Source organism: Pundamilia nyererei, unplaced genomic scaffold (assembly GCF_000239375.1).
Source record: "Pundamilia nyererei isolate P.nyererei 1_Seehausen unplaced genomic scaffold, PunNye1.0 scaffold00009, whole genome shotgun sequence".
Classification (NCBI taxonomy): Eukaryota; Metazoa; Chordata; class Actinopteri; order Cichliformes; family Cichlidae; genus Pundamilia; species Pundamilia nyererei.
In genome coordinates this window covers 2,564,994-2,581,163 of record NW_005187410.1, presented here as the reverse complement: position 1 = coordinate 2,581,163, position 16,170 = coordinate 2,564,994, and the positions used below count along the sequence as shown (strand labels likewise).

The following is a 16,170-nucleotide window of genomic DNA, read 5'->3' as shown; positions in this document are numbered from 1 at the left end:
ATGTAAATTTTAATGTGAATTTTTCTGCATGTAGACAGCAACTGATTTGTGAGTTTCAGTGTTGCCAACTCCTCAGTAAGGAAAATCGCTATTGGTTGTCCTAAAAGTCGCTGAATGATGTCATCGCCTAATTTGCATAATTGGTCATGCTAATGTAATTGTAACCTACGCTGTTGGAGAGAGAAATAACATCGTGGAAGAGACATAAAGTCAGTAAAAAAAAAAACGTCTTAAATGCATTTAGAATTTATTTAGAACTACAAATTAAATTTATTTTAGCAATTTTTGTTTTTTTTAATGTCACAATTCCAACCCTGCTCCTTCATCCGGGCTTGGACCGGCAAAAGTGTCCCGAAACAGGCACTCTGGTGGAGTTACTTTGTGTGTGTTCATAAGTAGTTTTAAACGTTGTGGTCCACAAAACAACATAACGGTAAAAGAAGAACTGACTGCGTTACAGTCAGTGCGGGAGCCCTGCCCTGATAGCAGCTGGGGGAGGACTATCCTCTGCCTTTGGCACAGGCGAGGTGCCCACCGCAGCACCCGCTGCTTATTGAGAGGAGCAATATGCGCTTTCACGTCAAAAAGTCCGTTTTAGGAAAAAAAAAATTTCCTTGGTGTGACTGTAGCATGAAGTAGTTATTTCCTACTACTACAACCAAATCAATACATCGTGTCTGATACACACTTTAAAAAAAAATTTGTTTAACCATGCTTACATGGTTAAACAAAAGTGCCACAGAAGTGGCACATTGGAACTATGCTCTGCAAAGTGTATGAATTAGCATATTGCTATCATGTTATGAGTAATGTATATGTAGTCATAAGCATTCCTAAAACAAATTTTTTTTTTTCTAGATGTGGGTGTAAATTCACTGAGGACTACAGCAAGGAAAACATGCAGTAAATTTTGAAGCAGTGGCATTAATGGGAAGTGAAAAATGCTGATAATTAGCCAGACTCTTGCTAAGCTAATCGAATGATGCTAGGCTAGCCAGCAGATTTTTAAAAAAGCCACACTGACCAACCGATAACAGATGAGGAATCCATTAGTAAACCACAAACCCTGCTTCTGCCTATAACATATCCAAACATAACATATGCAATCTTATTATCTTATATATTAGGGCTAATTATAATTATATATGAGGCTAATTCTTTTAAAAGTAAAAAAGTGTTCAACTCCATGTTTAAAAAAAGGTAACAAATGTTTTAAAGGGTTTTCGTGTTAGACATGATCCTGTATATTAGAAAAAAGCTCATGTTTTGTTGTAGTTGGCACAAACTATGGAAAGCTGCTTGTTAAATCATACCTTTTATGATCTATTTCAGTTTTTAGACTGGTCCTTTGACTTTAATTTGCTGCTGCAGTGGTACTGTGTAAACACAATTTTACGGCTAACCATTCATAATTTCGACAGACTATAATAACATATGGTGAAGTGGAGTGGTGAATTAAAAATTTAACTGTGTGGCACTCTGGCCCTGAACAGCGACTCTGTGAGTGACTAATAACCACACTGTCAATCCATGAATAGAAGCATATGGTTAGCATAACACACAGTGCCTATGTGTCAGCACTGGGCGTCGAGTGACTCAGTGTTTCTGACAACCGGGCAGCAGCGACGGTGGTGCTGGCCCTGTGTGGAGATGCATCAGCGGTTGTGCAGAATAGCATCGTTGTGTTGATTATGAGTTCTGCATATAGACCATTGTGGTGCAAGGAGAAAGAGCTGCTGGAGACTTACGTGACAGCATACTGTGCGAAAGAAAGATAGTCCACCAGCACATCCAGGCCTTTGTTCTCTTCATTTAGGAATTCTCGTACCCACCTGATGAGAAGTGTAAACTATTAAACCAAAAACACTTCAAATGTGTTAAATTAATTGACAATTACAAATTAGGTAAGTTAAAGCAGGACAGTTGTGAGCCTAAACTGTAAAATAGAAAGATGGAAAGGGAGAGTAATACATTGCTTTTAAGAGTACACCGTATTTTAAAAATGTTTATTATCCAGTGCTCTCCATAATGTTTAGCACAAAAACACATTTTTTGTAGTTTTGCCTCTGCACACAGTGGGTTGTAAATCAAAGAATCAGTACGTGATTGAAGTGCAGACTTTGGGCTTTTTCAAAGGTTTAAAATTAATGGGAAAGACTAACATAAATGTGAAGACTCTTTTTAACCATTTAAAGCCTGAACCATTAAATAATTGCCAGAAAATTCAAATATTTTATTGAACCTTATGACAATATTAATTTGTATATATGAGTTTTATTTGTATAATTTTACTACATCTGGCATTTTTTTTCCCATTTATTGCTTAAAAAATAAATTTTTTGTGCAATTCTTTCAGGTTTCAGTATGAGAAAAAAAATATCACACTGATTATGTAATAGTTTAAAAAATGCAAAAAAAAAAACCAACCCGGGTACCAAATAAATACTTCAGACAGTGTCTGTCTGAAGTCTAGAACTCACGGACACCATCAAATTCTGCATTTCCTCCCTTGAGATCCTTAATTGAAGCCACCTTCAGTTGATGCTTGTCTGTGGGTCTCTCTGCATTCAGTACTTAGTAATGGAAAAGCATGCTCTGTTCGGTTGAGATCAGCCAACTGACCATTGAAAAATAAGCTGTCTGGTACAAAAAAAGTCTGAGCTGTTTTGCAGCATTTGGCTGAATCTGAGCAGAGTTTAGTTCTGTGCACTTCAGAGTTCATCCTGCTTCTTCTAGCAGCAGTCATATCATCACGAAGCACTAGTGGCCTGGTTCCACTGGCAGCCGTACACGCCCATAATTGCATAACACTGCCTCCACCATATTAGATGTGATATCTGTTCTCTCTTCCTCCACACTTTTCTCTTCCTGTCATTCTGATACAAACTTGTTGGTTAACCTTGTTTTATCTGTCCGAATAATTATTTTTCTGAACTCTGAAGGCTCTTTTAGATGTTTCCTTGCAAAGTCTAATCTGACCTTCCTCCTCTGGAGTATAATCAGTGGTTTACAACACAAACTATATACTATATTTCCATTCATGAATGCGTCTCTTGATTGCAGGCCTTGACAATGATAAGCCTACGTCCTCGAGAGTGTCCTTGACTTGGTTAGATGTTGTAAAGGTTCTTTTTTTAACCATGGAAATAATTCTGTCATCATGCATTTTAGCTGTGGTCTTTCAGGTGTTTTGGTGTTGCTCCCTGATAGATTTATTTGGGTTTTTCTGCCTAATTTTGGCTTCACTCATTTGCAACAACATCTCTTTGTGCCTCATATTAGAAATCAAATCTTTGTCCCGAACATTCCGTATAACACATTATGTGTAATTAGTTTTTTCTAAACATTCTTCCCGGGCTGTAACCTGGCCTCAGTAGATGTTTTCAGATTATTCACCCTGTCTCTCCTCCTTTGCTGAGAAGAATTGCATTGACCATTTCAAAGCTTCCTGGCTCAGAGAAACAAACGTGTTCACAAACACGCAAATAGAAACTCATTATTAATCTTTTATGTATTTATTTCTCTATCGCTCACACACACTGATAAAGACAAAGCTGAAGAATGATCAAAAGCCCTTTATCGCTTTCCTTACAGCCACTACAGTGGGCCACCCATCCAGCGCTTTGCCTGCTTTCTAGTTTTCATTCTGCACAGAAAAGCTGAGCTTTTCACAGGAAAGCTCCCACCACCTTTGGTATGTGCTGCTCTCCTTTCGTATTTATAAGCACTGTTAGCTGAATCACAGAGGATCTTTATTTAATCGCGTCTTGTGGAGGTGCCGTTTCGTTTTATTGGTCCCACAACTGCTTCGATGGGGCTGATTGCTCAGCGATTAAATAAATTTGTAGGGCATAAACGTAATGACACAGGCAGGCTTCAGAGTGGTAGTGCGCTGATGAAAGCTAAACTGCTTTAAAAATCCACTAGCTGCTTCTTTATTAGCTCCCCTGTGGTGTAACTACATGGGACTGAAAAAGACTAACAAGATTGTCCAGTGAACTAGTGCCTAGTGGGTTTGGTGGTGGTTTAAGTAGGCTCGGGGGTGTGGTCTCATAGTAATTATTACCAAAGGACCCTAACTAACAATCCTCCATTCACTGCATGTTGGTGACCAAGTCAGAAGCAGGCTCACATCAGCAGTGCTTATAAAGGGACAATCTGTCTATTATACACAGCCTGCATAATTAATATCTGTTAACCTCTGACACTGTGTTCCAACATCATCAGTCGCTTCTACCCTCCCAATCTCCCTTTCCCTGTCCTTTTGCTATTATGGTACCGCCTCATTGTTTAATCTAGATTAGTGAGACTATTTGTGTAATCTAGTTACCAACAATAAGGTTTCTGAAATAACTTTATCCTTGTAAACATAGCTTCAGCTCTGAAGGCGGACATCGTCTCTGGCTGTGGTTGGAACGTATTTTTGGTTTGAAGAGCAGAATTTGACTATTGTGTAAACAGCGTGTAGGAGTGTGAGAGACAGCGTTGTCAGACACATGAGATAACTTACGTGAGTGTCGCTGACATGGACACACTGAACTAAAACAATATGTGTGTGGGAGGCAGGAAAAGAGAAAACCAGAGAGACTGAGAGATGTAGTTTAGGATATAGAGTATTGTTGCTGTTACAACAGCCTGTGGGCAGCGGATGTTCTCAGGGTTGCTTCATCCAATCCTCGACAGGGTGTCCATGTCTTCTGTGACCATCCAACCCACCATTCTGCTGTGAGCTGCTAACTTTCATTACTCGTACAGTAAATCCAGGTGCCTCATTCATAAGCAGCACAGGTTTTCCACAAGGTTATACTAAAAATATTCCCATGTCTTAAGCACAGCCGTGAATCATTCTCCATTGAAGCCCACAATACTAGTTTTGGTCTCTATCGCATATTTTACTATGTAATAACATGTAAATGGTGGTGTATTTATAGTGTAACCCATTTAAATTTTATTAAGGCTTAAAGTAGTGCATTATTAGAGACTTAGATACCACTTTTGGGTGACGCGCAGGTGCTGCAAGCTGACTGCAAGGCCTCACCTCAACAAACTGGAGTCAAGGAAATGTACTCTTTTTTTTCTTTATTATCTTAAAGATTTGTTGTCATTTTTGACTATTAGATAGAAGACAGTAAAGTTCGGAGAAGGGAGGGGACATATAGCAAATGACCGAGGCGCATATTCAAACCCCGGGTCGCTGCACTGCAGCCACGCGGCACGTGGTCGCCTACTCTTTTAAAATGGACTTTTCAAACATGTTTGTTGTGCTGATGCTTTTTACTATGTAATTATCTGACAGATAACATGGCTTGCTGTGCAGGTAATGGTACTAACAAACCATCCAAAAAGTCTCCAATGTTTGTGAGTGAAATTCTTGTATTTTCTCTGCAGTCTAATTCAATCAGACACAAAAAACAATCCACAGGTGAACTTGGGTTTTTAATAGGAAAGCAAAGCGACTGGGAATCTGTGTCTTTAAAAGAAAAACTTTGAGCTCCGTTCAAATTCAGGTCTGTGTTCTATTGTGCAGAAGAGTGGGTCTGCTCTAGCTCTGCATATTTTTTACACGTTTTGTCCTCTTCCAAACTTTAAGCCATCAGCAATAACCAAGTATCATTTACACTCGCTTTATGCTAATATTTTCAAAGAGGAAGCAGTGCTCTTGAACCGCTCCCTTTAAAGTATGAACATTTCAAAGGATAGCTGCTTTCGGCTGCTTCCTTGCCACAAGGGGTCGCCACACCAGGTAGCGCTGCATGTTTGAGTTGACAGATTTACACCAGATGCCTTTCCTGGTGCAACCCCAAAGGGGATTTGTATGATTATACCTAATTACAAGAGTCTCTAACCCTTGTTTTGGTTGCTATTTGTTTCTCTAGTACTGCAGTAATAACCTCTTAATTCTTTTAACCAAGCAAAGAATATTTTCTGCTTAGCTGACAAGCAAAAGAAAATTAAACTGTAATTTTTTTTATGTCTCTTTCTAAATGTTTGCACCATCTTCATTTATTTAAGTAGTAATAGAAGTCTCCTGAATCCAACATGTCCCAGAATCCAGTGGGACTCATTAATGTCGAGCAGGCCATCGTTATCCTCATACAGGGTCTCTAGTTAGTGACTTGAGCCCTGTGATCTTCAGCAAGACAAAACACTGAGACCTTGTATGACTCTCACCGAGATATTGATCTTTCCTCAAGGCTAAACATACAGCACTGAATCAATAACAGCTGCAGCCAGTCGAGGCTTGTTACCCTGGAATACCAGAAAATGCAGATGAATGCATCATTGTTTTATCTGTTACAACATCAGTATCTCTTTAGCAACCGTATCAATACGTCTCCAGAATCGCAGACTAGCGAGCAACTATTGCAAGAGAAATGTGTTTCCCCTCCAGACGCCGTTCATGTGTCAGCTGCCCGAAACAATCAATTGATTCATCTTTTCTTCGTCGCCACATGGCTTTCGATGTAATATTAGGTCAGAGCACAGATAGGAATGGGGGATGGTGGTGGTTAGTGTCAGTGTCTGCGTCTCCGGGTGTCTGGAATGCCAGACTTTTCCCCTTAAATCTAATATAGGCAGGTCGCGGACATGCAACGCTACACAAGCCTCGCGCACTTTCTGCAGTGACTCACCCTATATGATTGGTCCGTAACGAAATTTCCAGTTCTCTCAGGACCTGGGTGGACTCCTGTACTCGTCGTCTGAATTTCTGAAGGAGGAAAGAAAGTGGGGGAGGTAAAGTTTCATCATACTCCTGTAAATCAACATGTGGTAGCACAGAGATATTTTGGCTGGAGAAAGCTTTGTTTCTGACAGAAAGGTCAGACAAACAGACAGAAGGAACCACATTGGCATTTAGATATAAAAGCAGGCAGCCTGCACACTGATTACAAAATAAAAGAATGAAAGAGGAGATGGAGCTGTTCCCATAGGTTTCTAAATGATGCTTTTATTTGCCAGTAACCAATAAAGAGGCTAAACAAGAAGGCCAGCTGAGTCATTGGAAACTGTGAAAGTGCATGAGTTGGATTTTTTTTTATTTTTTTTATCCACTTATGTTGTTTCTGTTTGCTCATGTTGGTTCTGTAAATAGCAATAATCCCTCCTGGAAGCAGCATGATAAAATCAAGTCACCTAATTGGCTACCTCTCAAGCCTGGCCAGGAGCAGTAGCAGCTACATAAACACAATTGTACACACACACACACACATTCTCAACCCTGTTACTGTGGCTACAGACAGAAGACAGCACGCAGGAAGCTGTGAACTAACTAGTGAGGGAAAGAGAAACGAGAGAACAGAGAACATGAGCGGGTTCCTCTTTTCTTTCATCCTGTAACGGGAGGTGTTCTGCAAAACCAAAAACAAAAAGGCCCTTCAGGCTGTTATACAATCACAGGAACAAAACAAGAGAAGTGAGTGACCGGTGATGATCAAACAGCCTCACAGTGCAACAGGAGGGCGGGGAGGATCCCTGATCAGAGAGCGGGACAGAGAGGGGGAGAGTAAAAGTGTTACATCAGAAGAGTGAGGAGGAGAGGAGGGGAGAAAATTGATTGTATAATAGAGCACTGGCACTGGAGTTTGAAACACAGTGTGTCAAAAGGTGAAAACACCATCTCATATCCCGTTGCCGTCTTGTTAATAAAAACTTCAGAAGAGTGTAATCGGAGCGGTGCTTGAACTCAGGCAATTTCCAGTGTTGGAAAGAGCTCGTGAAATATCACCAAACACAAACGTGTGACTGCAAGTTAAAGTTTTAGAGGGAGGAGAAAATGTTAGCATTTGCTCTAAGAGATGGAGAAAGATATTAAAAAAATAAAGGACAGGAGAGGAAGATAAGAAAATAAGGACTGCTCAGCAAGGAAAATTTGATATACTGGAAATTCAAGTTTGGGTAGATTATAAATGTTGCTTTAAATATATATTTTTAATCAGTTATTGGATCGAACTTACTTAAGTTGAATGACTTAAAAAATTTTTTTAAAGTATATAACTTTTGTATTATTTAAACATTGCATGAGCATGATCTGCAGTTTAGTGCATGTTAAACTAGTTCGTTTCCAGTATTGTGATGAATTTTGCACTAATGCAGCGTATTGGACTGTTATAGGGCAAAATGGGGTGTTTATGGCCGATGTTTGGTTACATCAAGGGTCGTTGAATTCAGTCAAATCCACAAAGAGCACACAGCAGCTGCGCAGGTCAGCTGATCACATCCTGTATGCAGAAAAAACAAACCCAGTGCAGCTCACAAGCCAGTTTTTTATATGTCTTATTTCTAAGTGATCGTATTTTACTCTGCATTGCTACACTGGATATTACGGTACCCACACCAGCCAAATCCCACTTTAACCCCCGGTCTCATAACACTCAGGTATATTCATGCTAATAGTTAGCCGTGTAATCGTTTAGGTATTTTTTCCTGACAAAACAGGATACTGTAAATTCTACTGTAGACTTTTCATGCTGTTTTATATTCAAGTTAAATAGAAGATAGTTCTGCATTAGTGTTGTCCTGTTTTTCCTGCTGTATATATACAATATACTAAACATTGCCATTGTTTTCAAATAACGAGGTGAGCGGAAGTGCAGGCAATCCTCATGAGACTAAAGCAAATACAGTTTTTTCTGCTGTTCTCCATATGATGTCACTGAGAGTGGATATCCCTAATATGGTCATCTTGGGCCGATAGCTGTGGTTGAAAAGAGAAGAGAAGAGAAGAGAAGAGAAGAGAAGAGAAGAGAAGAGAAGAGAAGAGAAGAGAAGAGAAGAGAAGAGAAGAGAAGAGAATTGGAGGGCCTAGTCACTTTCCATGATGCGTTTGTATCAGGGGGGGAAACGAAGCTCAGTCCCACGTTAACCTATTATTAACATTCACAAGAGCTGTTCCCATAGCTATGGCCTGTGTCTTTGGGCTTAGGCGGCGTGTGTCTGGAACATGAGGAGATGAGAAACAGAGTGTTTTTATTAGGGAGGAGTCGTTTGTGCGCTTGTGTGGAAAGCCGAGCAAATTTTGGGAGAACTGCGCAGGCTCTCGGAGCCCCCACCAAACACCCCGCACTCCACACTTTAAGTGCTACCAGCTGCAACACGGAGAGAGCAGGAAGAGAGAGGAGCAGACAGTGGGGAGGGAGGGCAAAGACGACACGAGGGGAAATGAGAAAAAGGAGGAGACGCGGAGGGAGAAGTGAAAGGGGAAAGCAAGCGCATGGAAAGCATTGAAACCGTAGAGAAGGGAGGGTAAAAAAGGGAGTTTTTAGGGAAGTGTGAGCTCAGGAGGGCTCATCCTGGAAACAAATCAATAGCTGATACATTCTTGGGGACTAGTTGGACTGCAGCTCTTCCTCCTTGGCTGCCTATTGGTTGAGAGCTGCCTCGAGGAATGCACCGGAGCCTGCCTATGGAAAAGCAGAGGCAATGACCTCCAGCTCTCTCACAGTGGCACAAAGTGGCAATTGTTTGAGCTTGAAGAAAAGGGGGATGGAGCAGGAATGTAGAAAGAAGCCCATAACTCTTTCTTTTCCTCCACACTCTCTCGTGCTTCTTTTTTTGTCTCTCACTCTCTCATCCACTGTCCATCTCTTTCAAATCCCCCCCCCCACCTACCCCCTTAACCCGCTCTATTATTCACTATTTCTTGTTCCCTCCCTCGCCATTACCCGACTCACTTTCTGTTTTCATTTGATTCCCCTGTGCCTGACCACTTGAGGTTTCCGATGAGGGCAAAGAACAGGCAAAGACTTTCCAAAATCCCACATGGCCCACTCAGCCTATGAGACTAATCGGTAAAAATATAATGGTAAATAAATAAAGAGAGCTTTGTTTTATTTAAAGGGGTTTAATATAGATCAGTTAGTCATGTAGACACAGATGACTTTAAGATAAAGAGAAAAGAAGGAGGATGCGACTTGAACCAACAACGAGTGTGCTGAGTGTTTAGACACCAACTCCTTCAAGTATGGCACTGTGGAAAATTTGCTTAGTCAAATTTTACGGGAGATTTGGAGGAGAAAGTTGAGACACCAAATTTAAAGCTGCAACCAGGAGGTGGACAGCTCAGCCTTGCTTACAATTACACCTACTAGCAGCACTAAAGCTCAATCAACAACATTGTTTTTGACACCTCAGCTTTAGGCGGATAAAAAAAAAAAGTTAATTTGAGAGCTTAAAAAGTGCTTGTAGGTGGATTTTGTTACCTTCAGCCAGAACCAGGCTTATGCATTTCCTAGCAACTACAGCTAAACAGATTTATTACACACCTGAAAATATTCTTCCGGTTCTCTTATGAGATAAGAAATGTGAAAATTAAACACAGTGATAGCCAGTAACTACCTCATACTAGGCATTCATGTGTGAAAACTTCAGCAGCATGTGTGAAGGAAGGGAAGAGGAGTACTTCTCCATCTATAGTTTCACAGTCGGTGTCAGTTACCGAGGCAGATTTATACTAGCTGTCAACAAACCTGCACCTCTACCACTGACACAGCCTTTCAGTGTTTTGTCTATCATGTCTCCTTTGACATGCGTCACTTTCTTTGTGCTTTCTGCCTTTATCAGATCTTCTATAAGTGCAATCTCTCAGGCATTACATTAGCCAGATAGGTGAAGCAGTCTCTGTGACGGTCGATACTCCAGATCAGCCTAGTTAGCTCTTTATCGTCACCATCTAACATGCTGCAAATGCAGTTCTTTGTGCCAAAAAGCAAACAAAGTCCCAGCCTGGCAAGGCCGAGAACTAGGAGTCAAACTGCTGAACTTATCATTGAAAAGCATATATTTTGCAGCCTAAGCCACCATCACCAGTCAGTCTTAACCTGAGTGGTTGTAAATTAAACTAGCATTCAAAATGCTCTTAAAATTCTGTGAGAGCCTCGTATTATTGAACTGTCAGCATTTCAACAATTTAGGTGTACTAGGAGACGCAGTATGTGCAGAGAAAACTTTTATCGCATTAATTTTATGTTCTTTCTCTTTAAAGATTATTGAAGCTACTCTTTCATTCCTGACTAAGCTGCATAATTTACCATTAGGAGTCACTCCTCACTGTACCCATTAATAACGCTGATTTTGGCTACACACAGAGAATGTGCTGTCTGGGGTATTTTCTTGCACCAATAAAACATTTCTGCTCCTCTTTTTACCTTAGTCATCACAGCTTTTGTTTGTGCTGCTCTAGCTAACCAGTTGTGCTTTAACATCTTAACTCCAGTCAATCCAAATTGAATTATTCAGCGATTTGTTGTTATTCTGGCAGAGTCTTCTGGTTAATTTGTTTATCACAGACGCTGGTCTCCCAACCTTCCCCCCACAGCTCGCTCAGCAAGGCCAAAAAGACTTCATTTTGGCAAACCCCTAAGAGCTGGCTGATACTTGTCTTCACGAAGCTCCTCCTTTTACTCCCTTCTCCCTTCCAAGCTGCCAGGAAAACAGCCAGAACTGGCTGCTCAAATGACATAAGACCATCTTTATCATGTTGCTGGGACGCTCCTGATCTCTTCAGTTAGTCCCTGCTATGCTACAAGGTGATGTGAGTGCAGTGCTTCATGTGACTGCGTCACTCTGCATTCAAGTAGCTTGTTTCAAACTTTTATTTCTCCATTGCTCTTTCTGGCAGTGCATGGTGAGTGCAGAGCATGCCCTCAGCCACAGAACAGCAGTGGCCAGTGGTTTTCTCAAACCCGGGCGGTTCCAGATAAACAACTGTCTCCTTTCTATCTAAGTCACTCTGATGCCCGTTTTGCAACTAGTTCCCAGGTTGTCTCCTCCAGAACTCATGTGCACAATTTTTCCTCAGTTGTAGGGATATCCTGGACAAGAGATAGAGGGGTCAGAGGGGAAGGAAAAGCCACAGCGCTGAAACGGCCAGTGGAACAGGGAAGCATGTTTTAGCAAGGCCACTCACCTTTCTTGTGACCGCTGGATCTAGATAACTCCTCAGCTTTTGGAGGTACGTGTGAGGCGGGTTTTTCACTTGGAATCGCTCCTGTAAAAAGGAACAAAAAACAAAAATACTGAAATGAGCAGGGGTGGGAGGAAACAAGACGAGAGGAAGAAGGGCAGAAGCTAAACATCTGGACAGTTCTCGTGTAACAATAGTGGAAGTTATATTCACAGTTTCACAGTTTTGTTTGACAGAGCCACTTTGTTCATTCAGATGACTGCACACACACAGACACACACACCACAGCCTCACAAGTCTGAACTCATGGCTAGTAAACAGCAACCAGCCTTTATATGCAAAACAAATTTCATTGATGATCTTTTCATTAATTTCAGCGTGCTGTAAAGAGCTGCCTGCCTGAGAACTGTGGCCACACCTGGCTACATGAATGTTTAAGTCTCCCAAGTTCAACCAGCAAGACTTTTAACGCCAGACCGTTGTGCTCTAAATATATACGATACAGCAGATTAGTGCTGGATTTGGATCACTGTGTTGAGCAGGAAAGAGCGTTTGGATCAGGCTGAGTGCCGCATCGTAGCCCACACTGCATCAGTTTGAGACTGCAGGCCATATCACAGAGAGGAAAATGTGTTCTTCATGCAGTGCGGTCACATTTCTCCAGTGTTCTTCCTAATTTTGAATGCTCTGATCTTGTATAGATTTATAGATCGGGAGGTGATATAGATCGGCGGCTCGTTTCACTTACTAGCAAGAATGTTTAACCAGAAAGAAAGAAAGAAAGTTACTGTCCAGCGTCAGATTCCCCAAAAGGAGGGGCAAGAATTTAGCAGGCAGTGACAAGAACTTGATCTCCCAGTGGCTTTCCTCTAACGGACAGCCATATCTCTTCAAACAAATGTAACAGGATACAGTGATTCTGATCTCGTTAAAGGTCAGCGACAGTTACAGGTTGGCCGTACACGTGTGCGAATTACTGGAACACATACACTTGCAAACCTCCCTCACTGGTAACCAAAAGCCATCCATATCACATGCTTTTATGCAAACAACTTCAAACTGTCAGCTTCATCAGCGCAGTATTTGCTGTGCCGCTTTTGTCATGAATCACATCCTGGAAAGGTGTCCACCCTCCGCACACAGATACAGAGAACGGATCGACAACATCACATTTGTCACTGCCACAGGGTCTGTCGCATAAAAACAGGAAAGACGAGAGAGCCGTCAGGAAAAAGAGCCGGCTCTCAGCAGACAGCAACACGCAGGCGGACAGCTCTAAAGCTTGGAAGCTCGAGCTGGAGAGTCTGCAAAATAACGAGCGAACGGTACGGTGCAAATCATGACGAGCGCAAAGACCTGTGAGGTGTGTAAATACCTCACAAATATAAAAGTGTGAATTTATAAAGACCGGTGAAATCACAGTGAGCAAATATGTTTGGTATGTAGAGGAATATAAGCGGGTTTCAACATGCTACGTGGAAATGAAGAGTCCAGAATAGCAGGTTTAAGTTAAGTTTGAGCAGTGATCTTTACTTCCTGCTCTACATCTGAGAAACCTTTTAAAATTAGAGTTGCCAACCAGTTGTTGTACTCTCACAGCGACTCATCTATATGAACTCTGTACAACGCTCCGATGGCTAGAAATAGATCACAACCACAGCATTCGACTGGGAAGAGTTGATCGTGCCGATCTCCCTCTTTGTACTCGGGATGTTTTAACCTTGCGTCCACCTCAAGAACAACCTCAACAATTTATCAATATTTCATAAATCCTCATAATTGCTGGAAAGAAAACGTTTAATATTTCATCCGCAAGGGCTGTTTTCCAGAGGGGGTGTGTACCTGTCGTCTCTGCTTCTCTCTGTTGCCATGGTTACATTAAGGGCTTCACTGTAGCTATGACTTAGAAAGTAACTTAGTCCCACAGCTGCCTGCAGTGTCATGGGTATAGGTTTATTTTGAAAACAAAAAATGAATAAAGAACTGGAAGAACTGGGTTAGCAATATTCTTTGATGTCAACAGTAAAACTGAGGAAAATGCATTATTTCATTCAATAACTTCAACCTAATACCAAACAAAGTGTAGGAAAGAGATGGAGCATACTTTCAAATGACTGATGTCCACCTTTATTGTCTGAGCAGGTTAAGCTTCTAAATTTGGTTTTCCAAATGTAACCTTTCTCATAAGAGAGAATTATATAACTAGATGTTATATCTGACAGGATTAAAGCATTACCATAGTAAATCTATATTTGGATGAATTTTCAGTGGGTTTTTTCCTTGCTAATTTCAGTACCACACAAAGTCAATGCTGTAACTTTCCTGCGCTGAAAATTAGTTTCCTTTCAGAACCGATTTTCTGGCTGGAAAACTTTCCACCATAGTTTTCCAGCTCAAAGCGGTCTGTCTCAAGGTTCCCATCCTCACAGAAAGGATAAGAAACTTTAAATTCACAATATAAAACGTTTATTATGAACATGAACTGTGGCGAGCATGTTCCCTTCTTCTGTGCGTGACCATCGAGAAGCCAAGACTGTCAGCAAAAATCACCAGGCAACGTTTAGCTTCAATGAAAGCGACTATTTTTACTTCAACTGTGACAGTTTGCAGTCAGCCCCATGAAGATCTCTGACTGCTGGTCAGCAGTCTGGTGGTTTCTCTCTGTTACAGTTCCTCTCAGGGTCAGTAACTATCAATACAGTTTTTGGTGGGTGGTGGTCTTGATCTTGTCTCTGCTTTTCTCCTCTGTTCAAGGAGGCAGAAAAACTTTCTGGCACAGAGGTTGCGGACTGAGTAGAGTGCTCAGACCACAGCTCATTGCACAACGTGCACCCTCTCTTATTTCCTACACGCAGCACTGACGCCAATAAGAGGCTGAGTTTTTTCAACTAGCTAAGTGATGTGCGCTCCCTGCTGTGCCACTTAACCCACTTGACCAAGGAAGCCAGGGTGGCGTGTAAAGATGGCAAAAGGCTTACTGGATAAAGGCAGGGCAATGGAGCATGAGTGTTGCGGTCACGACACACAGTGGGGTGGGACCTTCTCCTAGATTACACGCTCAGCTGACAGTCCAGACAGCACATATAACATCATTCTGTGTGAACCTTACCCAGATGTTTTCAGCATTTAAAATGATTTAGTAATTAAGCAGCTACAATCAATTAAATGTGACTTATGCAGCAGCTACATCGGATCACATCATTTAGATGAGTGGCTGATGCTCACCTGATCACAGATCAGTTCCCACTTCTTCTCATTGTCATACTGCCGCAAGAGCCGCGCTTTGTCTGGAGGAAGATTCATTGAGTTCTGAAAGAGAGAGAAAGGTCCCAGTTAATCAAAACGATGATCAATGTAATGAATAAATAGCATCATTAATCCCAAACATAAAATCAAACTAAGAAACCTATCATCATTGGTAAGATGCAAGCATCTATACACTATACTCTGCACCAACAACATCAGGGTGTCCGTGGCTCCCAAAGAGAGTAATTAAGAGATTGCAAGCTTAATGGACCTCTGACCTAACAGCTGGTTACGGGCTCTCTCGTTGCTAAACATAGCAATGAGCAGGCAACAGAAGAGTTACATTAGCCAAAGTGTGAGTGAGGATCATTGGGGAAAGGTCGCCAAAAATGTTTACATGTGCTCTTCCCTCCTGTTCATTTGGGATAATCCAGCTGTAAATGAAACTGACCCCTCCCTAAGGCGTCTTAGAGGTTTTACAAAAATGGGCCACAATATATGTGTGTGTTAGTTTGAGCCTGTTGCTAAGTAGAATTTTTTTTACATTCCTTACAAGATTTTTGCCATCGGTCTACAAATAAAATATCAAGTCTTCCACTAACCAAACAGCTGATGGTTTATCTGTCTTGCCAGATACAGAAATCTGCTGAGGCAGGACAGGTAAACATCTAACCCTGCTTTCTAACTTACTGCTATGACTCTTCAGCCAGTTATCCCAGGACATGAAACGAAGGCGTGAGCACAGAAGTGAGTCTGAAGTAAAGGTGGATGCTCTGAACATCTTTCAGTATTTTGCTTTGAAACTTTTTTTAAAGCTGTTCCTCTTTGATGAGGTTAAGCAAGTGATTCCCTGTGAAGAGCCTGTTGTTCAGTCACACCTAATGTGACCCATGTGTTGGCGAACACATTAAGACTGAAAATAAGCTTAGATCGTGCAAAAAAACACAACTCTTGCGCAACTCTTTCTCTTTATCCGGTTTTACTTTATCGACATCTGCTTCATGTACGAACACCTCTGCAGC

General features: G+C 41.4%; 1 protein-coding gene across 8 annotated transcripts in view; it reads right to left on the bottom strand.

The window, feature by feature from the left end:
- Window positions 1-16,170, bottom strand: part of fmnl2a (formin-like 2a) — a 51,174-nt gene that overhangs the window by 20,285 nt on the left and 14,719 nt on the right. For all 8 annotated transcript variants that reach the window (XM_005723373.1, XM_005723376.1, XM_005723374.1 and 5 more), the window contains exons 2-5: window positions 15,128-15,211; window positions 11,906-11,986; window positions 6,633-6,709; window positions 1,749-1,832 (exon numbers count right to left, since the gene is read on the bottom strand). In XM_005723373.1, coding sequence (XP_005723430.1) covers window positions 1,749-1,832; window positions 6,633-6,709; window positions 11,906-11,986; window positions 15,128-15,211 — 326 coding nt within the window. The remainder of the gene's footprint in view (window positions 1-1,748; window positions 1,833-6,632; window positions 6,710-11,905; window positions 11,987-15,127; window positions 15,212-16,170) is intronic.